The sequence below is a fragment of the Platichthys flesus genome, chromosome 19 (assembly GCF_949316205.1).
Source record: "Platichthys flesus chromosome 19, fPlaFle2.1, whole genome shotgun sequence".
Classification (NCBI taxonomy): Eukaryota; Metazoa; Chordata; class Actinopteri; order Pleuronectiformes; family Pleuronectidae; genus Platichthys; species Platichthys flesus.
The window spans coordinates 13,005,203-13,030,897 of NC_084963.1; the positions used below are offsets into that span (position 1 = coordinate 13,005,203).

The window sequence follows — 25,695 nt, forward strand, 5'->3', positions numbered from 1 at the left end:
TGAGATTCTGGGGATGATCGGAATATCTCCACAAATATTGGATGGACTTCAGCAGTTCTGTTTGGTAATTGTGGCAGTGACCCAGGTCCCAGAACCTGAAGCAGTGTAATGGAATTCAGTGAGGCGCAATAATACACTGCTCCAACATATTAAGGGAACACTTAAATGACGTAACAAGGGTCAATGGTGACCAAAATCATTAACCCATTGAGGGCTGCATTCACAGACAGATAGATAGATAGATAGATAGATAGATAGATAGATAGATAGATAGATAGATAGATAGATAGATAGATAGATAGATAGATAGATAGACTAAAACATTAGATCATGCGGTTGCAGTCCGACTCTGATTTAACATCCAACTATAAAGGCAGGGAAATCAGCACTGCACAAACAGCAGTAATGCCTTTACACCAATAGGGGGCGACACAGAGCCGGAGAGTTGGGTGAAGTCACCTTCCCACTTTCTCTTCACTGAGGGTGTGTGAGTGTGTGTGTCTGTGTGTGAGGGCAGGTGAAGGCGCAGTGCGACGGAGCTGCAGCACCCAGAGGCAGCAGACTTTTCCCCTGTTGGGTCTGTTTCTCTCACAGTGACCATCTGAAAGAATCTGGATCTCCTCCTCTACAGCTGTGGACCCTCTGCATCTCTCTTCTCCGGATTATCCCACTTTATCTCCAGTTTTTAGGAGTTGGGAATGAGATTCTCCTGAACTGCGGCTGCTGTAATGAGATGTGAGTAGAGGCCTGGTGGCTGCTGCTTTGCTCTATACATACAAGTGCGTGTGCGCGTGTGTGTGTGTGTGTGTGTGTGTGTGTGTGTGTGTACCTCTCTGCTCCCCTGAAACACTTGAACTGACTCCAAACTTTCCCCTCTGAAGCCTCTGTCCTAGGATCAGTTTGTGCCCTGCTGCTGCTGCTGCGGGAGCCTGCATGCCTGGGAGAGGAGGTTACCTCCAGCACAGGTAGGTGTGAGGCCAGCAGGCCAGCAGGCTGGACCCACCACCGTTGTACTTGCGTTGTGATAACGTCTGGTAATTTAATGGCTCTTACAGCTGCCAGAGGTCTGCTGAAGGGAAACGCGTGCACGAATCAGTGTGCGTGCACGCCCGGGTTTTCATTATACCTGAGGTTTACTCAGGTCTTCCTCTGAGGACACTTGATTTAAGCTGCCCACCAAGCTATTAGACATTCCTGTAATCACAGACAGGTCCTGACAGGCCTGGTAACAATGACTTGAATTCATCAGCAAGGGGGAGATACTACTGAAGTGATTATTTAAATGATGTCATATTTAACACAATATTTATCTTCTAAAACTGATCATGATAATAAAAAACATCACTGAAGAGCCTCATTTTGTAGTTTTCAGTGAATATTAGCTTATTTCACGTCGTCTTGCATCTTGACGAGACACTGCAGAAAAGATAATGTATATGAAATCATGTTTAACATCCTTTATATCTTCTAAAACAGGTCATAAAACTGAAAAATATATTTTAGGGCCTAATTTTGTATTTGTTAATTCATATTAGCTTGTCTCAGGCCTTCTTGTCTCTTGAGGAGGCGCGACAGAAATGTATCTCTTCACTGCATTAAAGACAAGATTTCAATATGCCCCACTAGATTTGCCCTTGATTTTACACGTGTTTCTTGTAATGGAGACCCTGAACCGACTTTTCCTGCCCGACCTGTGGAGACATCCAGCCTGACCTGTGCAGTCACACCCCCCCCCCCCCCCCCCCCCCACCCCCTGCCCGTGTCACACCTCCCAGCTACATACTGTTCTGCCCTCAGGCTAAGAGATCGCACACACTCGTGAACAAAAACCTGCTCACTTCTTCTTTTTTTTTAAATATTTTTGCATCTGATTTCTGCTTTTACGAGCTCCAGGTCCTCTGGTTTCTCACGGTGAGATTGTGTCATTTTTCCAGTAAAGGCCCATCACTGGAGGATTGACCTTCCAGGCTTTTCCCATCAACTGTCGACTCACAGACGGTGATTAATCCCCCAATCAGAATCTGAAGCGATAACTGCGGTAACTTCATCTGACCCGGTGATATCAGATAGTATCAGTGTGGTATTCTCGAGTGTGCTGCTGGTAGACAGAAAGGCCTGGGGGCTGTGTACGGACATGTTTTACCATCTAGTGGAGTGTTTATGAATTCACTGCTGCAAAGCTTCTCATTGCTCATTTTTTCTACAAACAGTTATCAGGGAACCTACTCCCTGAGCTGGTAATCTAAGGATAAAGGAATGTCTGATACAAACATCGTAACTCTCTCCGGGACCGCTTAGAGAAATCGTTTGGTAATATGTGGCAATATACTCAACTCAACCGAACATCCCACAAAATTCCTCTCAGGTACCATGATATTTTAAAGTCCTTTTTAATTAGAATTTTTTTTAATAAGTTCTGACAGTATTTCCCACAAAATTCCTGGAAAACTAAGAGAGGAAGAATTGCACCAGGGGAATACAAATGGAATAACCTCACAGGCAGATGTTGTTTTAGATAAAAGAAAGTCCTAAAGGATTTATCCGAGAAGAAGTGGTGATCCAATCCCAGAGAGATGGTAATGTGGGCGGTTAAACTACTGTCCAAGCCACAGTTATATTTTATGATAGTCAGCATAATGTATGATCTCTTTTACCACTTTCTCTCACAGTGTCTTCCCCTCCTTGTTTTTTCGCAGTGAACCCGTGCTGCTATTTCCCCTGCCAGCACTGGGGTGTGTGTGTCAGGTATGCTGAGGACAAGTACGAGTGTGACTGCACCCGCACCGGCTTCCAAGGAGAAAACTGCACCGTCCGTGAGTGAGAGCAGCTTTTGGGGGAATTTGAAATATCCTCTCATTCCTTTGTGTGCGAGCTGGAAGGGTTGTCGGCCGTTGAAAGGGCTTTCATTTTTGTTGTTGTTAAAACAGGAAATAGTGCAACAGAGCCTGGCTCACCAGAGTCAGGGCTTCTTGTCTAGACCCAAATATTTGGAGTAAAAATTGGAGAAAAAACAGGAGCCACGGTCAGAAAGAGAGCAGCTGGAGGAGGGCTGCTGGTGCTAATCCTGCCGCTCCAGTACTCCTCAACAAGGACTGCTCATACACAGCAGACATTTATCACATGTGACGTGTCTGGCTGAAAGTTATTCAGTTGCGTCACATTCACTGGGCATAAGGACAATAAACCATCGCTTTGATTGTGAAAGATAGAGGGAGAGCGAAGCAACGTCAAACAATATAAGGGAAATGGGAATGGAGTATAAGTGGATGGTGATGGATTGATATTTAATCTCTTCTAGTGATAGTTTTATGTTGTTTACTTTATTGTGGTCAAATTGAGATATTTGTTGCTTGGAAAACGAAATGAGTCAGCAAATTATTTTTATTATGGTATTATATACCAAGCAGTAGAGTGCATACCTCCGCCAAGACCCAACAAGAATCTTAATTAAATTCACTAGATTTTTTTTATATTTGGATCCTCACCAAATTACTCGCAGTCATAAATATTAGTCCCATATACATGCCTGATGCCTGGTCCATTAATAGATCCTTTTCACAGCATCCATTTCTTTCCTTAAGGCTCTATCTAAATGGGGCAGAATCATAATGAATGGGATAACACACATGTTAACCTACTATTTCATGTCAAAATGGCCTGACTATGCCAATGTCCAGTATAAACTCCCAGATGCTCCTGATTTCTTATATTGCAAAGAATGTTTTTTCCCGTGTCCTTTCCCTGCAGCCGAGTTTTGGACCAGGGTGCGTCTGTTCATCAAGCCCAGCCCAGATGTGATGCATTATATTCTCACCCATTTCCATTGGCTCTGGGACATCATCAATCACACCTTCCTGCGGGAGGTCCTCATGCGGCTGGTCCTCACAGGTTGGGAGTCACTGAAAGAAAGTAATTCAGGGATCTCACAAATTCAAATTCATCTGATGAGCTGATTTTCTTTTTTTGTATGAACAGTCAGGGCCAACTTAATACCCAGCCCTCCAACCTTCAACTCAAAGTACGGCTACCTCAGCTGGGAATCCTACTATAACGTGAGCTACTACACTCGGCTGCTGCCCCCGGTACCAGAGGATTGTCCTACACCTATGGGGGTCAAAGGTCAGATACTCAACAATAATTAATTTAAATGGATTTATTTTCGCATGAACTTCAGGCATTTATGCACGTCACTTACAAATATGCTTGTATCATGACCATAGACTGAATATAAAGATGAACGAAGTGACTGTTCCGTAAAATGTATCACTATCTGGTGGCTGCCTGCTATTATTTTCTCCAAGTATCTGCCATTTTAGTTAGTTCTTATCGCACTGACGTTTCTTCAAGCGTTCATCTTTCTTGATAAGTTTTATTTTAATGCATTGATATGATATAAAAACAGGGTGAAACGTCATGATTACAATGCATGCAGATTATTGACCTTGAATGGTTCAGAAGTGCAGCGGGATGTGTTCACTTTGTCAGCATTGTTTTCACAAACAGACTTTCTCGGTGTTATGACTAGAGGTGTGATGTCTCTGTGCCGTGTGCTGTGTGTGACGTTGTGCCGTCACCCCTCAGGCAAGGCTTTGCTGCCTGACCCTGAGCTGCTGGTGGAGAAGCTGCTGAAGAGAAGGACGTTCAGACCCGACCCCCAGGGCTCCAACCTCATGTTCGCTTTCTTCGCACAGCACTTCACCCACCAGTTCTTTAAGACCTACAATCGCATGGGCCTGGGCTTCACTAAGGCTCTCTCGCATGGGGTTAGTGCGGTTACAGCTTCTATCCTGCTAAACAATAACACAATTTACTTGATTAACACTCATCTTAATGGGGAGATGGTGGTCAAAAGAAATTAAATAATAAAACAAAAGGACATGATACTGTTATGATTAGATAAAAACATAAAATAACAAAGTTGTGTTTTTATCTTCTGACTGAGGGGAAGCATGTAGTTGTAAACATCAGTGGGCTGAGAATTGATTCTTGGAGCGCACTTAAATTGCACTGACCACATCGGAACACAAATCTGCTAACACAACAAGACAAACACTTCTTGAGAGATACAAATGTGAAAGGTTTGAAGCAATCTTCTTAAAAGGAAGTACAAGTCCTTTGCTCTCTAGTTTAAAGTTAAATGGGTGTGTCTTACAACTGGAAACAGATGTCTGGCTCAATCCAAACATTAAAAAACCACCTCTGGGATCCTCTAAAGTCCATAAAGTAACATTTTATATAAAATGTGTTACGGTAAGAACCAGCTTAATCAGTTTGTTTTATCTGATTTAACAAATAAGCTGTAACATGATAATTTTTTTACTTTATAGGTGCTAGTAGGAAGATTTTGTGATAGGATAGCTCCTCTGTTTTCAGTTGTCGAGCTTGTGCAAAGCCACATTATCTGCTGCTGGTGGTGGCTTCATATTTATAATGTTTTACAGTTATGTTAACCTTGACCTTACACTTAAATCAGCTCCAAAAGTTAATTATCTGGCGCTACCGTCTCCTGTAATATAAATACCACATTAAGTGAAAATCCATCCATGCATTGTTGATTTATATTTTCTCTTACAGACAAAAATGTGCACATGGTCCAATAAGGGGTTATGGTTGCTTATGTGAGAATTATGGAAATGTTTTTTTCTAAATGGGGGTTAGGGTTAGTGTCGCCAATGCCAGAGGGGAAGCAGTTATTGACAGTTTATTGACAGTTTTTGAACAATGTTAATAATTCATTGGGATTTCATGACAGTTTAAGCGAAAGTAGAAAAAGCCTCACATAATTTGCCCCCCATGTTTTACACCTATGTTTTGTACATTTGTATTTATGCATTTAATGTCCATTTTTAATGAAACCAATTGTTTTTAATTAATTTTGTTCTTTTTTTTGTCATATGGTCCAGGTGGATGCAGGGCACATTTACGGAGACAATCTGAAACGTCAGCTGAAGCTCAGGCTTCATAAGGATGGAAAGCTCAAGTATCAGGTGAAAGAGAAAACACATCCAAAGACTTTAATTTTAATACGTTGAGCAGAAAATTCTCCCTTCAGTTGAAGATATATTATGCTTGGTTTAAGTTTAGTTAATAACAAGCAACCTGTTGCTTACAATTAAATGCAGCATGCAGCACCTGCCAAATATGATTGATGTAAATATGTTGACTTTTCAAATGTCATGTTCTAGGAATATTATCTCAGATGAAGGGGAAAAAATATTTCGCAATGAGGTGTTTTGTATAGTTCATTAACATTACTATTTTCCCCCATTAGTTAATTGACGGCGAGCTATACCCTCCTACTGTAGCTGATGCACCAGTGAAGATGAGCTACCCCCCCGGGGTCCCCCCTAAGCATCAGATAGCTATTGGTCAGGAAGTCTTTGGACTCCTCCCTGGTTTGGGAATGTACGCCACACTGTGGCTGAGAGAACATAACCGAGTCTGTGAAATCCTGAAGGCGGAACATCCCACCTGGGACGACGAGCAGCTGTTCCAGACCTCACGTCTCATCATCATTGGTGAGCTGGACATTATCTTAAAGGAATAGTTTGACATTCCGGGTAATAACAGTAACAGTAATAATAATAATAATGATCATAGTTTTTATATTTGGTAAAGGCGCAGTCATTCTCAGGGCTATGGTTGATTGCTCATTGCGATGCCAAGACTCCATGAAGTCTCTGCACTCAGCCAAGAGATAACTACTCATAAAACCCACTTATTGTTGGCTCTGTACAGTGTAATGTAACGTGTTCATGCATGAGCCTTTGAGAAGCCAGGCGATGGTGCCTATTTCCCTTTTGTTAGCCGTTATGATAAAAAAGCTGACATACTTTTTTTTCATTTCATCTGAATCTCGGCTAGCAAAATGTTTATTCCCCAAAATTTCAAGCTATTCTAACAATGTATTGTTGAAGTTTTTAAGTTTTTATCTTGTTTGCTTTGTGCATGTTCACTTGATTTCTTCAATAGCAGTGTATGTCAGCACATCTCCACATAAGCCCACGCATGGATGTCCCAAACCCAAACTTTGTTGCAGTTTGAACCAGTCCAGTTGTGACCCAGTATCAGGCTGGTGAGCTTTCCTCATCCCTTTGCCCCCTCCCTTTTTGTCTCTCTCAGGTGAGACCATCAAAATCGTGATAGAGGAGTACGTGCAGCACCTCAGTGGATACCTGCTGAAGCTGAAGTTCGACCCCACCATGCTGTTTAGCTCCCAGTTTCAGTACAGCAACCGCATTGCTCTGGAGTTCAGCCAGCTCTACCACTGGCACCCCTTGATGCCCGACAGCTTCTTTATTAATGGAGACGAGCTGTTGTACCCACAGTTCCTCTTCAACACGTCTGTCCTCACACACTACGGCATCGAGAAGCTGGTGGATTCTTTCTCTCGGCAGGTTGCCGGACAGGTAACCAACCAAAACCATTTAAACTTACAAACAAAAATAAATACTGTATAATGCTATGACTAAGTGTTTAACTCATTTAATATGCATTATTGCGTCACACGTTTTTTTGACACTCATGCTTACTCTTCCTGTTTCCTATATGGATTTGGCATGATTGCAAATTACTATGTCTGTGTGTTTAACTGAGGTTGGTGGAAATTGTCACACTGTGTTAATGCTGATGTTGGACTGAACTCTGAGAAACAGAATATAATGATTTATTTTTCTTTTCTTTGAGCTGTATACTGAAATGTATATATAGGGTGGAAAGAATTCATATTTAATAATTATAGTCTTCACGCAGATTAATTCATTTGCAAGCCTACAGGAGCTCATACACCTTTTTAACTCGGTCTCCAGACAGATCAATAAACATCAACACAAGCTGCATTGTAGTAAAAAACAGTGAATATCTTAAAATTATTTAACCATCATTTGGATTAAACATTTTTTAGATTCAAAAACATCATGATGGTTCAGTTTGTTTGTGATGGAAGAGCATTATTTTGTACATAAAGATTCTGTACAAACGTCTTTCAGTGATTTGTGAGTGTTTAATGTTTCTTGTAATGCACATTTCATCCACAACGTTTTGTTCGTCCAAGATACCTTCTGCCAGAGATTGAAACCTCCGTTCATATTGTATTTTGTATGATGTCCTTTTATCCCACAGATCGGCGGCGGCCATAACATCAATGCTGTGGTGACCCGAGTGGCAGTGGGAGCCATAAAGGAGTCCCGCCTACTCCGCATTCAGTCCTTCAACGAGTACAGGAAGCGTTTCAACCTGAAACCGTACACGTCGTTCAGACAATTCAATGGTGAGAGAAAACTGTTCTGTGTCCAAACCACACAGAGCCAAGAGCCTGAGATGTACGACTTCAGAGAGTCCATGAGAACAGCTGAACAAGTACTTTCTTGAAATACGTGGCATCAAGTCAAGTTCTTGCTATGTTCTTAAGAATATTACTTATTGTAATTGTATGTTCCTAGGACCGCTATTTTGTGAGGGGAAACCACTGAAGCCATTTTTAACCCGGTCCTCAGTTATTGATGTATTCTGCATTGCTTCACATACACTGCACGGTATGCCCGTGGATAATTGCGATGTATTTTATGTTGTATGTTGACTTTAATCATGTCCTTGTTTGCAGGTTAGACATGGACCAAACTACAAAGTCAAAATATCTAACATATAAAATTACTTTTCATTAATGACAGTTTCTGTCATTTTTGAAAGTTCTAATCCCACTGGTGTTTGGTTTTGTGCTGGCACCACAGTTACTACTGCGCAGTCTCTGGCTTAAGTGACATCAAAAGTGCAAGATGGTAGCAGTCTATTCATGATATTTTGGCTTCATTTTTTCTACAATGCGAGGCAGTGGAGACAGGTCGTCCATCTTTATATATAGTCCACATTGACAATGCTATTATAGTCTCTAGCAATCGTATGTAAACCACGTTCACAATGTTTTTACTTTAACATTCAGTTCAGCTAAGGCTATTGAGAGTTTCTATGGTACATAAACAAGGAAAATGTAGGGGTCATGGAAGTTGCTGTGGAGGAAAATTCCACTGACCAGTGTCTAAGGGTGTGGAAATCCCCTGACTAGGTGTCTCACCGCTGTGACCTTGGCAAACAGGGAGTTTGCTACAGCGGACGGACACAGCAGATAGAAACAGAGGAGGATTTCATGTCTTTTTTTCATATTGTCTTATGAAACACCCCTTTGTATAAGTCCTTACTTTTTTTAACTTGCAGCCAGTTGTTCCATTTTGAGCACCCGTGCTTATTGTGTAAACCCTGCAGAGCTAATTATTATAAAGAATCAAAAGCAACTCCAGTCAGAGAATATCAATATTTCAAACCTCAAGATGAATTTCCATCACATTGCTGTGATTAATCCAGAGAGGGGGACATCAATGTATGTTTCATGATTCCAATATATTTACCATCTGTCCGATAGTTGTTCAAGTTCTTCAGAAAAAAACTAAACAAGGTCAACCTGGCGGATCAATGCTAGGCCATACTAGTGAGACAAAACAATCTATAAATAAATACCTTCACTTATGTATATGCAAGAATTAACTGTTCTCTACTTGTGATTACCTTTGCAGATAACGAAGAGATAGCCAGTCTGCTTGAAGAATACTACGGGGACATCGATGCTCTTGAATTTTATCCTGGCTTGATGTTGGAGAGAACACGACAGAACGCCATATTTGGAGAGAGCATGGTGGAGATGGGTGCCCCCTTCTCCCTCAAGGGGCTTCTGGGAAACCCCTTATGTTCTCCAAATTACTGGAAGCCCAGCACCTTCGGAGGCAGCGTCGGCTTTGACATAGTGAACTCTGCCACGCTAAAGAAGCTTGTCTGCCTGAATACCAGGACGTGTCCTTATGTGGCATTTAGAGTTCCGACAGAGGACAAAAGTGACAGTAAAGTATCTGATGAGCTATGACAGACACCACACGTAGAGCAAACATAAAGATAGAAGAGGCTGCTGCTAAAACACAAACAAGCCTTGGAGATGCGTTGCGTGGAGAACTTACAGTCATGCTTGATCAACACTGGAGAATCACTAGGGACACAGACACACATAGGCATATAATTTATGTTAAATGCTTAGTGTCTGAAAGCTGAAATACTATCATCACTACGTGTTCACACTGTCCAGTCACCTACGTTTGTACCGTCTGTAAGTTTATTTGAAAGTGGCTTTTTTTATGCAATGTGTACATTCATGGAAATAAAAACCATAGACACAAAGTGGGTTATTGTTTGTTTTCACTTTCCATTCATCTGCACCTTGCATGATGTCAGTGTTTCTTTTGGCCGGACACCAAATACTAATGGCAACAGAAGAGAGAGTCTCCCGAACACATATAAAACTAAAGCAATGGTTATCTCTTATCTAAAAACATTTACGTTAGGTAAACATTGGTCACATTTGGGTTTATTTATGTCAAAAAACAACAAGATGAAACAATCCCAAAGAGTGTGAACCCATATTCTAGTACTGGTATAATCTATGGTACCATATTTGTATAATTTTTACATAAAAATTGATCAAATGATTTTTAAAGAATGGGAATAATGTGTAGATGCAGACTACAACTAGCGGTAGTGGTAGTAGAACAAGTATTTCTCATAATTATACTGCCCTCCAGTTTTGAAGGCTGGAACTGCATACCTCCAGAATCTTCTGTGTGTGCCTGCAAACCAGAGCCAGGCCCAAATAGCTGGGGCAGCTCAAACAGGAGTAGCAACAAATAGTAAAATGAAAATCCTCTCTAGGATGATTATCACCAGGACAATGGGAATTAAATGAAAAGGTTTGACAAGATATGAAATTGCACTCGTGTGCCTTTTCAGACCTACGTTTACTAGAAACAAAGCAAAATAGCTGTGGACACATGGAGCCCAGTACGTAATTTCATACAAGGGTATATTGCCAGTTTTAAGCTAATTGTCAGAATCTTTCTCTAGTTCACATTTAAAATTATCAAAAAATGTTTTTATTAAATACATCTCAAAGCCCATAAAGATTGTTTATAACAACACATTCTTCATGGCTTTAGAGCACGTTGGGTATTTGAGGGCACTGGCATATTCACAAGGTTTAACTTTAATTCTTAAAAAACATGAATGAGAGGTTAAGGTTTTAACCAATTTTGCATTGGTGGATGAGGTATTTACCAATTGACAATAAAAGACGGTTCACAAAGAAGTTTCAATCTTCAGATCAGCCATAACAAAGAAAACATTCCAAATCAAAATAAAAAATCTGCAATGATGGGATCTTTGTTGTTTTTGATCTGTATGTGAACAACTACAGATAAAAAAATGACAGATTATATCATGACAGAAGTATTTTGCTTTAAATCAAGTTCAACTCCAGTCATTTTATGAGGAAAAGACAAAAGGAAAAGAGACATTTGTATAAATATGCTAAATGTTCTGCGTCAATGGGACAGACCATATTTGCATGTTGCCTTTACGTACACTCGGTAAAGTCAACGTATTTACTCTAGTAACAATGAAACGAAGCTCAGGTGTGCTCATTTGAGGCTAAATATGTGCTGCTTTAACATTTGACATTATTCTATTTTCACTAGTTACTTAAGTGGATTTCAGTGGGGATCATGCCGAAGTCGCACCTCCGTGAAAAAACGTGGGCTGTCTTTGCATTTATGTTTCATATTTACGACAGCTCTGTTGGGCGTGAAGGCAGCACTGTCCAGGGAGAGTGGCTTTCGTCGGCTAAAGCTAGCATTAGCCTGAGCGAGTGAACGGTGGAAGCAGGTGATTTACTACTAGCACCGGTTTGCAATACAATACAGGTAAGATTCAAAACAAACAGCGAATATTCGACATCCATTTATTGCAGTGTGTAGTATCGTCATCGAGTTATATTCAATTGTCGGCTCGCTGACCCGTAGCTGGAGTTTACGAGTCGGCGTTAGCTAGCTGAATCGGCTAACGCTAACTTAGCTCACTTTCGCACTGCCGGTGTCTTACTCAATAAGCAGGGTAATTGGATTGCTCCCTCTATCCTCTGCACAGTGGCGTTCAGATACGCCAGGGAACCACGGTGACAGGTAACAGTTTGCTAATGTTGACTAACTGTCCCGTCAGGAACCATAGCAGTTACTATAGCTGCTAACGCCATCCCCTCGTCTCCACTGTTTATATGTGTTTGAGGTTTTACATGCAAAGGTGGGGCATGTATATTGTTGTTCCTTGTCACCTGATGTCAGTCAAATTAAACAAAGGCGCTGTACACAGTTGTATGACATAATATGTTATTATAAAGCCTGATAGGTATTAAAGTAAGTGTGAGAGGGTGATTCTGCTTCCTGGTCTCTCCATCTGTGCATATGACCTGGTTTATCTACGGCTCAGTGGCCCATTGAAGGCCCTTTATGCTCGAGGTTTATACACCGACACACTTAGGTCCAAGCTTCGCATAGTGTGAATGTCCTAGTTCTGAAATAAGCTCTTTCTGACCCATAACAACTCGGATGGCTGTCAACTGGATTATACCGCTTCACTGATTCATGTGCTCTAGTCTGAATTGATGTGATATTACTGCTGATAATCTGTAGAGAGTCTGCAAAACAGTTAACAGTGTTAACTTAACACTGACTCAATTGTTAAAGGCAAATGGTAGTTGTGTCTGTGTCAGGACTGCAACTATTGATTATTTGCCATATCCAGCGTTCTATTATCAATATCCATCATAACTTACTAGAGCACAAATTTATGTTCTTAACTTCTTTGTTTGTGCACCCAGCAGTCCAATCCTATTAAATACTTAATTTACCATCAAACATCAGAAAAAATAAGTAATAAATCCTCATATTTTAGCAAACGTTTGGTATTGTTGCTGGATAAATAAAGATGAATGATCAGTGGATTGCTAAACAGTCGACTATCATTCCCTTTTTTCCCATCAACTACTTACTTTATTTTAGAATAGTTGCAGTTCTAGACTGATAACACAAGAATTCTGAGTTTGCCTTGTTTCCAGGGGAAAATGCATGAGATTAGTTCACATTATTCATTTTGCTTAATACTCGCACTTTCCCTTACAGGTAGTTCAAAGATGTAGGATTAGCTTTCAGTCATGTTGATAATTGGAATAAACATTAACTTAATAATACCATTTTATATGGAAGCAGTCACAATTGTATCACTGTCCTGTTTCACACATAAGTTAACTCTTTTACTCAGGTGAGCTGCTGTCATGACGACTCTGGACGATAAGATCCTGGGAGAGAAGCTGCAGTACTACTACAGCAGCAGTGAAGATGAGGGCAGTGACAACGAGGAGGAGGAAGGGGCGAACAAGACCATCAGGGACGCTAACGTGGTTGAGCCAGAGATCGACTACAGCGCTGATGGAAGTGCTGTTAACACAGGTATCACCGATTACAAATACAGACCAGAGCTTAAACTAATGATTATTTTGTTTTTGGTATATAGAATTTTTTTAATGTTTTGTCCAATACTCTAACATATATGCAGGTAACAGTGATTTAAAACAGAAAAAAAATATTTAACTTCGTATAATTCTCGTAATGTCATCAAAATCAATACTCATGCTTTCATCAATGCTGATCATGCATTTATCATTTATATGGACATCATATTTATTTAGAATATTGTTCATGTTTAAAGTAGTTAGTATGATGACAGTGTCACCGGCTCTTCCTTCACAGGACCAAAGGGTGTGATCAATGACTGGAGGAAATACAAGCAGCTGGAGGTGGAGCAGAAACAAGAGCAGAAGAAGGAGATGGAGAGACTGATCAAGAAACTGTCGCTGACCTGCCGCTCTGACCTTGACCTGGAAAAGGAGAGTGACAAACAAAAAGAGCTGCAGGACAAAATTAAAGGCAAAGTAAGTAGGATGGGGAAGAGATACAAACATCTGAAAGAAATGCTTGTTGATAGTGTAAATGTGTTACTTTTGGCACGAACCAGACTGGTCGCGTTGTCTCTGTTAAGCTCTTGCGAACAATAATTTATCATGAAATGTGAAACAATTTCTTGAACTGATCACTAATCTTTTTCTACTCTACAGATGACAATGCAGGAGTACAATATGCTCCAGGAAGGCGAGGATGATGAAGATTTCCTCCAGCATTACCGTATGCAGCGCATTGAAGAGATGCGGCGCCAGCTCTGCCGTGGTAAACGCTTCGAGCAGGTCCAGGAGCTCATCTGCGGCGAGGACTTCCTGGAAGCTTTAGACGAAGAGGATAAAAGCACGCTGGTCATGATCCACATCTACGAGCCGGAGGTCCCGGGCTGTGAGGCCATGAGGGGCAGCCTGATGTGTCTGGCCCAGGAATACCCACTGGTGAAGTTCTGCAGCGTCCGCAGCTCGGCCATCAGCACCAGCGCACTGTTCAGAGACAGTGCTCTGCCCGCTCTGCTTGTATACAAAGGAGGAGACCTGATCGGCAACTTTGTGCGGCTCACAGACCAGCTCGGGGAAGATTTCTTTGCTGTGGACCTGGAGGCCCTGTTGCAGGAGTACGGCCTGCTGCCTGACAAGCCCCAGATGGTCCCCAAGACGGTTCGCAATGGAGCCATCATACAGACCATTGGGAGTGATGAGGACTCTGACCTTGATATAGACTAGAGCCATGATATCTTAAATATGTTGTATGCTTGGGAATAGTGTACCTACAGTCTGCATGGACAATACGTCATTCATACATATTTATGCGGACCCCATGTGATAAAGAACTGAGCCAGGATTGTCGTTTATTCTTCACACAGCAACATACTAGAAACACTGAAGCACAGTGAAGAGTAAATGCACAGAAATCATGGTCCAGTGGGCGTTAATCATTCCATGGTAAATATGATTTATATTTAATGATAGTAACAATATCCATTATTATTATCAAGGACCTGTTATTAAGCACGGTGTGAATGCTGCATATGTAGGTTAAATATTTTGTTTGAGCTCTGACTGTCAACTATTTATTTGTTGTGTTAAGGAACCTGTTTGTAGGATTTAGTGGCCTCTAGTGGTGGGGTTCCAGATTGCAACCACCTGAGTACACCTCTAATCCCCCCTTCAAAACGCTAGAACCAGTGTTTGACTTGAGCTCTCTGGGCTGCTGTAGAATGTGATGGTATAACATGGTGGTGGTACAACACAAGAGGACTCTCTCTTTATGTGGACATATTCTTAGTTTCAAGTGATCTAGCAAAAAAACTACTTATAATTTATTCTTAGATCCCCCTAAATTCTTTCACACTGGTCCTTTAAAACACACTTCCCTGTTTTTGATCCACGTGCATCCACTTTGTATCATCTGTGTCACTCTGTCGAATACGAAACATTCAACGATCCTCTGACTTTAGGTTCATTTTATAACTTTTATATGTGCTGTAACATTTCAAATACTAAGAATAATAAAGTATAAAGTCTTTGGACTCACTGACTGTTGCATCTTCATTATCAGAGTTGTGAAATAATGCTTGAATAATAAAACGAAAGCAACTGCAATGAATGTGTCATGTGAACGGTCATAGTAAAGAAACCACTTCTTCAGCCTTTTTGAGCTCCATTTCTTCCTGGTGCTGTTTCAACACATCTGTCCATTTTCAGCATCCGTGTCTGGATAAATATCCACAATTTACTGTTCTCTTGCACATCCATTATACAAGCCTCATGATTTGACATTATTGTCATAGCTTCTCCTGCTGCCCCCATGTGGCCGAAAAATTATACCCACAATGAGTGGTCAGTTAATTCAACAACATGAGTGGACAAAAGAAATAACACACTGAGCTGCCTGAGTTCGTAGCCATTTATTGTATTCACAGATCAGTTCAAATCAAGAAATAGTATCTACCCTTTTAAAGCATTGGTTTTCTTTGCCTGTTGATAATAATAAATCGAAACTTTCTCATTAAGTTGCAATTTTACTCTCCAAATATCAGGACCTTGTTCTCAAAGTCTCTGCTTCATTTGTTCAATATAACCCTTATGCTCTGTCACACTAGACAGGGGAAATAAGAGGCCAAAAGATACAAAAGTATCTTCAGTGATTGATTCCCTTTATCATCACTATCATAGCAAGAACACTGAGTGAAAGCATGATTTAAAAAAATCCCCTGGCCTCATAAGCACAATGGGAATAAGTGGATGAGACTCAGGGGTTTAACCTGCTGCTATTCAGCTTCTGTGATGACACATCAGCACCAACAGGCTCCAACTCTCCTACTTCAGGTAATTTCCCAGAGGTGTTTTGGCTCACGCAGGTTGTGGAAAGGTCGACTCATCCAATCCGGCCGCGCTCAGTAATCACTCTGGAGTGGGAGGAGCCAGAGTCAGCACTAATCTCTGCAACAATATCACAACTCATCCCTCCGCTATGTTAAAATGACCCCGCTGTAGTTCTGCTCTCACACCCACTGGGCCATGAGGAGCGACACCGGGCTCAGGCGGCCTACACATAGCTCAGCAGGAGCAGGGCGAGGCAGGTTAATGTCAGCAGCAGGAGGGTGGTCTCGTGGAAGGAGGAAGACGCTGAGCCGTGCAGGTCGTGTCCACAAAAGACGTGTTCCAGCAGGAGATGGGTTTCTGCACTGACGCCTGAGAGGGAGAGAAACAGTCACATCAGCTCATATGGGGCTTTAGCTTTACTTTCCAATGGGCAACAAACATTCAATTCAAACATAACATTCATTTTCTCAAGGCCTTTTACATAGTGAGGTGGAGAAGAGGGAAGAGAAGGGGGGGGGGGGCAGGAAGAGCTGGGTAACTGTCACATTATGGTGGTTGTTTTAAGCACAATAATAAGAGTGATATTTTTAGATGTTATAATGCTATTAATGATAGCAGCATCAGTTAATGATACCAATAGTACTAGTAGTAGGAAGATGAAGAAGAAGATGAAGAGGAAGAATGGATCCTGCAGCTCTTGAGTCACAGTACCTGCAGAATGAGGAAGAGAGTAAGAAAGAGAGAGAGAGAGAGCAAAAGCGAGTCAGAGAGAGAGAGCAAAAGCGAGTCAGAGAGAGAGAGCAAAAAAGAGTCAGGGGAGAGAGAGAGAGAGAGAGAGAGAGAGAGAGAGAGAGAGAGAGCATGTCTCTGCTTGAAGCCTCATCAGACCCTTGCTGATTAACAAATCATTTCATTATCCCTCTGGTGCTAACATGACCCGTTGAGTCAAACTGCAGCCCACATCCTCAGGAAATCAATGCCAACTAATGGTGTGGCCTCTGCCACAACTTGTGCACTCGATGCTGTTAATCTGCTGGAAGCTTTTCACAACTGGTGTCAGTCCTCAGTGGATCCAGTGAACTGTTCCACAGCGATACGCACCGTGTTGAGACCACTCGTCCCACATGTGCTGGGCGTCCTCGTCGTGAGGCTCGTGGGGTTCGTGATGATCTGCGTCTTCAGTAAAACACACAGAAAACTGAGGTTGTTGTCACATGGCAGACGGAAGCATGTCAAATAAAGGCCCAGCATCCTGCGAAGGTAATTCATTCCTCAGTCTGACGTCACAAAACTAAAAGCTTAGTGAATCCCTGAGTATTTGTTGAGAATGTGAACGAATAAAAAGCAGCAAAGAGAGGATTAAGGAGGAAACAGACTGAACACCAACAGGAAATGAAAGAAAGGGGAATGACTACAATGAAAGAAAAAAGCTTTTTTGACCTTGGGGACCAAACACTATAAGCCCAGCTGCAGAGGCGTCGCTAGAGGGGAGGCAGAGCGATCGTCTGGTCCCACGAGAACGGTAGGTTACGTAAGTCCACAACAACAACAACCTTGTGAGAACCCCCTGAAATGCTATTATCATCTGTGTACAGGAGTCGGGAACAACACCATGGTCAGACACCCCCTCACTAGGCCCCATGCAACATTTTCACCCTTTGTAATATTTCAGGAGACTTGAGCATCTAAATATATTTGAATGCTAAGCCTGGGATGATGGTGGAGGTTTGTGCTTAAACTTAACTACTTCACTGTCTTTAATGATCACAATATGCACTTTGAAAGAAAGTGCATATTAATAATATTAATAAGAATACATTGATTTATATTGCACTTTTAACAATGGTACCTAATACTTTACATTTGTTTAATAAAGCAGAAGCAATTAAAAATACATTATGTCCTCAGATTTAATCTAATTAGGAAAAGTTATTCAATCTGGTTCAAAAGGTGTATTTGGACAATATGTAGTGAACACAGGGTATCCTTCTTTAAAATAATGTGACTGTATTTAAGAATAATAAAATTAAAAGTTCAATAACTAAAAAACAAAAACATGAAGTGAAAAGATTTTAAAGATTTTTTGAAATCATTTTCATGATTATGCCTAAACAAGGTTTTTTTTAAGTTCAGATTTTGAATAAGCTGATAATAATGTATATAACTAAGAGTGAACCTGCATACATTTTTTATAATTAAACATTATTTTTTAATTATTACATAATTTGAACCTTATATTTTCAGTTGCTCATTTAATGAATCTAGTGAGTCCCACGAGAAGACAGTATCAATATACCATAAACAATAGTAGTGTTCATAATTGGAGCCCAAAAAAGAGGTTCCCATGAGCCCCTACTCCCACCTCCTTTCTAAAAGTACCATTTGGGTGATGCCAGAGCATTCGCTTGAGTTCCCTGAGGGCCTGGGTGAGGTTCTCCAGCTGATCATGGAGGTGGATGTTCTCCTCTATCAGCAAGTGGATGGTGTCCTGCAGCTCAAAGGTCTGAGCGTCCAGGACCAGCATGGCCAGTGGCAGCAACACAAACACCAGCCTCAGTCCTCTCATAGCGTCCGCAGCACAACGCTCCTCCTATCTCATCTTCACAGACAATGCCTCACCCTGCGATGTACCACACTCTGTGTCGCACACGCTGTCAGCTTAAACACAAGGGGAGGTGACTGCAGTTTGTTCTTTCTGTCCAAAGCCACAAGTGGAAAGCTGCCAGTGGGCTGTGCTTTAAAATCCATCCAATGTTTCTGCACCAGTGGGCACAGTAACTGCAGCGGGAGGCCTTAATATGCGTCAGCTGACAATGTTATGCTTTACACTTTTTACATCTGGGTTTACAGCTCTTAAGAAATGTATTTGAAATGCCCGGAAACACAGAATGACTCTGGCCATGATATGGACTAAAAAGGAGGCATCATCCACACAGAAGATGATGTAGTCTGTTCATCATCCCTGGTACATCAGCAGAGGGGAACACTACAAGGTCTTCTCGGGTAATTTATATATAAATATCTTGAAAATACCTGATGTACTATAAACTGCATTGCTGCACAGTGTGTCAGAATAATTATGCAAATCTGCACTAAACTCTAAACAGCTTGAAGAAGCTGACCTGGTTACTGACCCATTTATATTCATAACAGAAAAAAGATTTAGTGCAGAACAAGTGAACAAAAGATTAATGGGATTCAACTCTACAGAAACTGCTGTAGGAATCATTTTCGAACTAGAACTGATCAAATAAAACCTATTGTTTCTATGTCTTTCAGATTCAAACATTACTGAAGTAATTTCCATCAAATTGCCTAGACAGAGGATTCAACTAAGTTTTGTAGCCAATTTGGATAAACATGTGGATCCAGGAACCTTTATTTCCCCCCTTCTTTAACATGCCAAGATGTGTCATTAGACTTGGAGGTAAGAGCCTTCCAAGCCCCTGTATCCAGAAGACCTTCGCTGACCCAACTGGGAGGTCTGCTCATTTCCATACTTCCACAAGTTTTAATAGCTCTGTACGACATTGCAATAATTATGTGGGACAAACTAAGACTCAGGAGAATGTAGTTTTTTTCCAAACAAAAAGTTTATTTATTTGTCATGTGTTTTCATTTATGCGGTCTTGGTAGCCCTGGTACGCTTCTTCCTGACCACAACAGGCTTCTGGCTCTTCAGAATAGCACTGGCACGACGCAGGGCAGCCTGGGGAAACAAATTACAACATAGGTTGTTGAAAGCATTTAAATATCAACTTCAAATGGAGTACAAACTTAAAACCACCAAACAAACAATGTGGTGACTACAGCGGACATTTTGGCGCTAAAAACTATACAAAGCTCACCATGCGCAGGTCCTTCCTGTAGTTGTTCTTGCGAATGATGTGCCTCAGGCTGTTGAGGGTGGCACGGGAGTTCTTGTTGATGGTGATCTTCTCATAAGAACCGGCAGGTTTGTGCTGGCCTGTGCAACAAGAGGTAAGGAGTTAAAATGTAAACTCAGGGATCCAAAAATATCTACCTTAATAGTATTCCAGATATGAGTGAGTGAAGAGGTAAATCTACTAAAAAGGAATGAAACTCCTGCTTGTGACCGACACACTAAAAGAACATAAGCGAAGTCTAATTTGAATCACTTGGCTGGAAACAGTCACCCAAGAATAAGGTTAAAAAAATCTTTGGTTCTTTTCAGTCAAGGGCCACATTCAGGCTGAACAGGTTAACATTTCATTGCGTCATGTTTAAAGTATTTGCTCTCTACAAAAACACATCCATCAAGAATTTACCTCTGCGCTTCTTCAGCACGACGACGACACCTTTCCCATCGGCCGCTGGCTGAACACCAACAGTCTTCTTGTGCACCAAACCATTGAAGCGGAAAGAGTTCCTGGACTTCAGGTTGTTGGGCTCCTGTTACGTAAATTGGTCAAATTGAGATTAGTCCACTGAACAGCTGTGTCATCAAAGTTTCCTGCTAGATGCTAAAAGTATTTTGCTGTTAATATGCAAGAATTCAGTGTCCACTATAAAAACCCACAATGTGTGCTAAGACACTAACAATTCAACAGATTATCTTTCATAGCTTTCAAATTATAACAAAAACCTTCAAGGTAAAGCTGTGAAAATATCCCTCATTACCTTGAGGGTTGAATTACTAGACAACAGTATGCTGAGGCTACATCTATACTGATGCGTAAAGCGATCCCTGTCCATATGAGCATTTTGGCTTTGAATCACGTTTATCCCTGTTCAAACTAACACGCCTGAAAACTTATAGCATGTGACCACTCACATACACTGGGCTTGAATAATAGCTTGTTTGCTACGCATGTAACCAGTTGTATCATTGTTAATTTAAGCATTTTACAGCACAAGAGTCAGGAATGCTTTCTGATTATTCATGTTGCTGTCTCATACATAGTTTATCATCGCTTGTATTTAGTCCATTGTTTATAGGCTTATTCTTAGGTTATATTTCATGAAAGAACTTCCCTGTGTAATTAGTAATTTAATGTGTATCACTTACCGAGAAAGTAAGTATAGTTTTTATTATTATGATTTTACAATTGTATTTTTAGCTATTTTTTAATTTTTCTTAACTGTTTAATTGTCACTTCTCTCTGTGTGCAATGCCCTTGTCAGGTTGCTGTAACACAATTATTTCCCAATTTGGGATCAATAAAGTCCTTTCTTTATACACTGGTAGCCACGGCTAAGGCCGATTTGTTTTCTTCCAGAAGGGGGTCCTGTCATAGGAGTCATCGAAGGCTACATCGTGACCGAACAGGACCAATTTCTGTCCGTCCAGAGTAAAACACAGGCCTGCCATTTTTCAACAGCATTTCAAACCTTCTGTTGAGGAAAACAGGCAAAAACTTGCAATTTTTCATATAATATGAAATATGAAAACCTTTCCTGTAAACTCAATTACTGCTATTCGAATACTTTGGGGGAAGATCTGGGTAGAGATCACGTTTGACACAGATTAGGTAAATATGAATGGATATGTTTGACCACTCACAGTGCTGTAGGTCTGTCCGTTCCTCTTGATAAGGAAGCTGGAGCAGTTCCTGATGACCATCCACTGCAAATGGGCCGACATGATGAGTCTGGACACAACAGAACCACGTGTTAGTCAAGATTCAACTGACAGGTTTCAAACGGTGTGACACCATTTTACTGAAGTTAGCTTCGTATTAGCCTAGCTTCACGTTTACATTTAGTGAGTCAACCACCATTGAGTAGGAACTCGTTTGAGATAATCGTACAGAATATTAACAGTTCGGATGGGGTTTCACTTCAAGTACAAAACGCTAAGCTGTAGATACCCCACAGTTCAGTTTGCTAACGCTAGCTCCAAAGCTCCGCACGATGAGGCCCGGCCGGGGCGACGCGTTCATTACAGTTTCTCTACGTTTCTAAAACTTCAGACGGGCTTTGCCTTCATATTCTTATATGTAACAAACAACACAACGATGCGCTTTGGTTCATTTGGAAGAAAACAGGCATGGAAACGAGACAAACCCACTTAAATTATCTGCTGTTAGCGGCAGAAGCGACCACGTTACCTTTTAGCGGAGGAAAAGGGCCGGAGAGACCGGAAACCGCTTTACGGAACCTCTATCCGAGATTCCTGCGCCCATGAAGCCACCTTGTTTTTAAAGCATTTGACCCCAAACAATTTTTGTTACACATTTTAAACACTTAGATTTGAGATTTATTTTATTTTCATAAATTTGCTTTAAAGTTGTGCGTAGATATATCTTTAATTGTGGGTGTCTATGAAGTACTATTTTTTTCTCAACCCAGCGGACGAACACTTACTCGCCTCTCTCGGCTAAATCCTGACGTCAATACTGTGCGCCTGGTGTTTACAGGAAACCGTCAAAAAAACACCAGACACCAAACAGCAGCTGTTTTAAACCTTGAAACAGGAGAGTTGTTTTTTATTTTATTACGTATGCATGTCCGAGTATTAAGAGGATCATGTCATCAAACACCTGCAGTCTGGGGCGTCGATTTTGTGGTTGACTGTTCGTGTGATTGGAAGATGTGGAGGTTGTTAGGAAGTGAAAATCAGCTGGAGAGCAGCTCGTTTTAAAGCCACATGCCAGGTTGAAAGTGTCTCGATGTGATGGATGAAGCTCTGGAGACGCTTGGTGAGCAGCTGTACACCAGGATCTACTCCAAACACAAAGAGGCTGCTGGGAAACTCACAGGTGAGCTGACTTTTACAAACCAGCAGGATCCAGCACTGGAAACAGCACCTAACTCTTCCGAGCCTGTGTGTGTGTGTGTGTGTTGCAGGTATGTTGCTGGAGCTGCCAGGTCCTGTGCTGAGGCAGATGCTGCAGGACGAGGCCATGCTGACCGCTGCTGTGGAGAAAGCCCTCAGAGCCCTGCAGCTGGAACAGGAGCCAAGGTACAGGAACAGGCAGGAGGGGACTGCACATGATCTCCCTCCTCCAGTATTGGGGAGTATGGGGGTCCAGACAAGTCTGCATCTCTGAGCCAGATGCTAACCCAGCACAGGAGTGAGGTAGTCTATAGATGCAGAAGGCACATACTGCTATGGGCAGCTGTGGGTCAGGAGGTAAAACAGGTCGTCCACTTACCAGGGGAGACTGTTACTTACCAAAGCAACAGTCTCCCCTAGTCCCTATGCCGAAGTGTCCTTGGGCAAGATACTGTGTGTGAATGACACAAACGGCAGTGTAAACTACTTTGAGTAATCTAGAAATAAATATATCAATAGAAATAATTTAACATGTATCTTTTACAAGATAAGATAAACTTTACTGCTCCCGCACTGGGGAAATTCACTTACAGCATCAGAAAGTCAAAATGAAGTAGACAAGAGAACATGTGAAAGTATAAAATAGGCAAAAAATTCAAAAAATATGTTCATAATATGCACCTTTCACTTCAGACAGAAATATTTATTGTAGTGAAGCATACTTGAATAAAGAACATTGGTACAGGATGATTTCATGAGGATCTATAGAGTATTTGTGCATTATGTATAAGGATATATTGAAACAAACATATACGTATGTATGCATAAAAATGACATGTATTTGTGCATGAACAACTTTTAAAACAGTGTTTTCTCATTTCTTAGCAGCAGGGTATCGTGTAAGGAGGAGGACAATGTGTCAGCGTCCTCTGACTCTCTCGGGGAGCAGCTATTTGAGTTGGTGGACGTCTACAACACTGGTCACTCTCAGAAAATCACAGGTAGGAGACTTGTCCTCAGGCTCAACAAACACTGAATGCTATGGGGTAAGATACCAATTAGCAATGAAATGGGTATTCAGTTATTTTTTTAGAATATTGTACACTTTCTGCCCTCTTATGATTAACATTAACATCAGATATTTGTTTTACCACAGGGATGCTTCTGGAGCAGCACAAAGAAGCAGTTTCAAACCTTCTGTCAGATCCCAAACTGCTGGAGGAGCAGGTGCACGTCGCATTGGAGACACTAAAGGAGTATGTGACCTATTCCTGTTCATGGAGCATAGTCATGTGTGCAAACAAGGCCATAATCGCACATTCACATCCACCTTTGTTTCACATGTTAAAGCATATTTCTTACGTGTGCACCCCAGACACGAATCCATAATTCACTATAATCCACAAAATACAAACCTAAATAAGAGTCTGTATAAATAAATGAATTTCTGTGAAACCAGCGCTTCGTAATAACGTTCCTGCTGCTGCTCTTCAGGCAGAACGAGGAGACAGACTTCAGCGACGTGTCGGACGCCGACGACACAGAGAAACTGGGAGAGAGGCTCTTCTCACTGGTGGAGGAGTTGGATTCTCTTCATGCAAATGATATTACAGGTGAGCTGAGGCTTTAATTGACATTCGAGGTAAACATGATGATTGATCTCACTAGATTTAATATGTACCAATTGTGTCACTGTATAGACACTTAGGATGAAGTTTATTATATGGATACAGACATTATCATAACACTAATGATATTTATTTTCTCTGTAATCCATGGGTCTATCTTTCCGTGTAGGGATGCTACTGGAGATGGAGCCAGCTGTTCTCCGGCAGCTGCTCAGCGACCATGTGATGCTGGAGGCTGCTGTTAGGAAAGCACAATCGGTTCTGGACACTGGACAATGACATTTAACACGCAGAAGAACAAATTAATCAATGATTGACCTGGATGAACTCTTATCACGTATCCAGGCTGTGATCAGGAAGTTGAATCGTGGAGGGTTGAGGTTTGACTGGACCAACTGTAAATAACCGTTAAACCTCTCTTCAGCTGAAACGAAGCCAATTCTGCCACTTTATAATACGGGTGCTCTCTTTGCCAACATTTTTATTTCTGAGATAAAAAAGACTCAACAAAAGTGCCACACAAGTGTCAAATTAAATATTTATCAGAGGAAAACATTTGCTGTATGAAAGGATTTACTTGTGTGGTTTTAAGACGTTCATGTTCACCAGAGGATAAATGCTACTGACTTTGTTAATCCCCTGATTTTTTCTGCACACAATGTTGATGAATCTGACTAACTTGGTGATCACTCAACTTCTGAATCAAGTGCCATCATCAAGTTAAATTGTCCAATTCTGTTGTTTTATGATGAAATAACAGAAACTAATGGAATGCCCCTCCCCCTCAGCTGTCCTAACGTTAATTAGCTGATGTTAGCATGCTAAAACACATAAATGGTGAAAATGCAGTAACATTGGAACTTTAATAAAATGTTTATTTTATCAAATTTAGTAAAAAATATGTTTTTCTCATGCAGTGAACTGAGTATTTTGTTATTCAAAGCTACATTAAGATTAAGATTAAGATACATTTATTGCTCCCAAACGCATGCACAGACATGCACAGGAACACTCAATTCTAGGGAAATGTAACCTCTGCTTTTTACCCATCTGGTGCGGGACACACAGAGCAGTGAGCAGCCATGTACGGCGGGGAGCAGATGTTGGGGGAGTAAGGTGCCTTG

General features: G+C 41.2%; 3 protein-coding genes across 4 annotated transcripts; 2 read left to right on the plus strand and 1 right to left on the minus strand.

Annotated features, from left to right (window-relative positions):
• The first annotated feature begins 517 nt into the window (after positions 1–517).
• On the plus strand, positions 518–15,408 carry pdcl (phosducin-like). Its single transcript, XM_062413285.1, has 14 exons — positions 518–735; positions 882–965; positions 2,697–2,813; positions 3,748–3,888; positions 3,976–4,119; positions 4,582–4,763; positions 5,904–5,987; positions 6,272–6,518; positions 7,123–7,409; positions 8,122–8,269; positions 9,567–9,907; positions 13,190–13,373; positions 13,674–13,855; positions 14,039–15,408. Exons 1-14 carry the CDS (start codon positions 729–731, stop codon positions 14,600–14,602), a joined length of 2,712 nt encoding a protein of 903 aa, XP_062269269.1. The 5' UTR covers positions 518–728; the 3' UTR covers positions 14,603–15,408.
• Positions 15,409–19,775: 4,367 nt separating this feature from the next.
• rpl28 (ribosomal protein L28) lies at positions 19,776–22,353 on the minus strand. The gene is made up of 5 exons (XM_062413372.1): positions 22,276–22,353; positions 21,729–21,816; positions 20,494–20,617; positions 20,053–20,171; positions 19,776–19,913 (listed from the first exon to the last, which is right to left on the minus strand). The coding sequence occupies exons 2-5, from the start codon at positions 21,807–21,809 to the stop codon at positions 19,824–19,826; spliced, it is 414 nt and encodes a 137-aa protein (XP_062269356.1). The 5' UTR covers positions 21,810–21,816; positions 22,276–22,353; the 3' UTR covers positions 19,776–19,823.
• Positions 22,354–22,552: 199 nt separating this feature from the next.
• On the plus strand, positions 22,553–25,487 carry LOC133975551 (uncharacterized). 2 transcript variants are annotated; one of them, XM_062413530.1, is made up of 6 exons: positions 22,553–22,926; positions 23,015–23,129; positions 23,832–23,944; positions 24,100–24,199; positions 24,438–24,556; positions 24,741–25,487. In XM_062413530.1, the coding sequence occupies exons 1-6, from the start codon at positions 22,842–22,844 to the stop codon at positions 24,848–24,850; spliced, it is 642 nt and encodes a 213-aa protein (XP_062269514.1). In that variant the 5' UTR covers positions 22,553–22,841; the 3' UTR covers positions 24,851–25,487. The 2 variants fall into 2 exon arrangements, with proteins under 2 accessions (XP_062269514.1, XP_062269513.1); XM_062413529.1 differs by having other exon boundaries at positions 22,554–22,926; positions 23,829–23,944.
• The last annotated feature ends 208 nt before the right edge of the window (positions 25,488–25,695 follow it).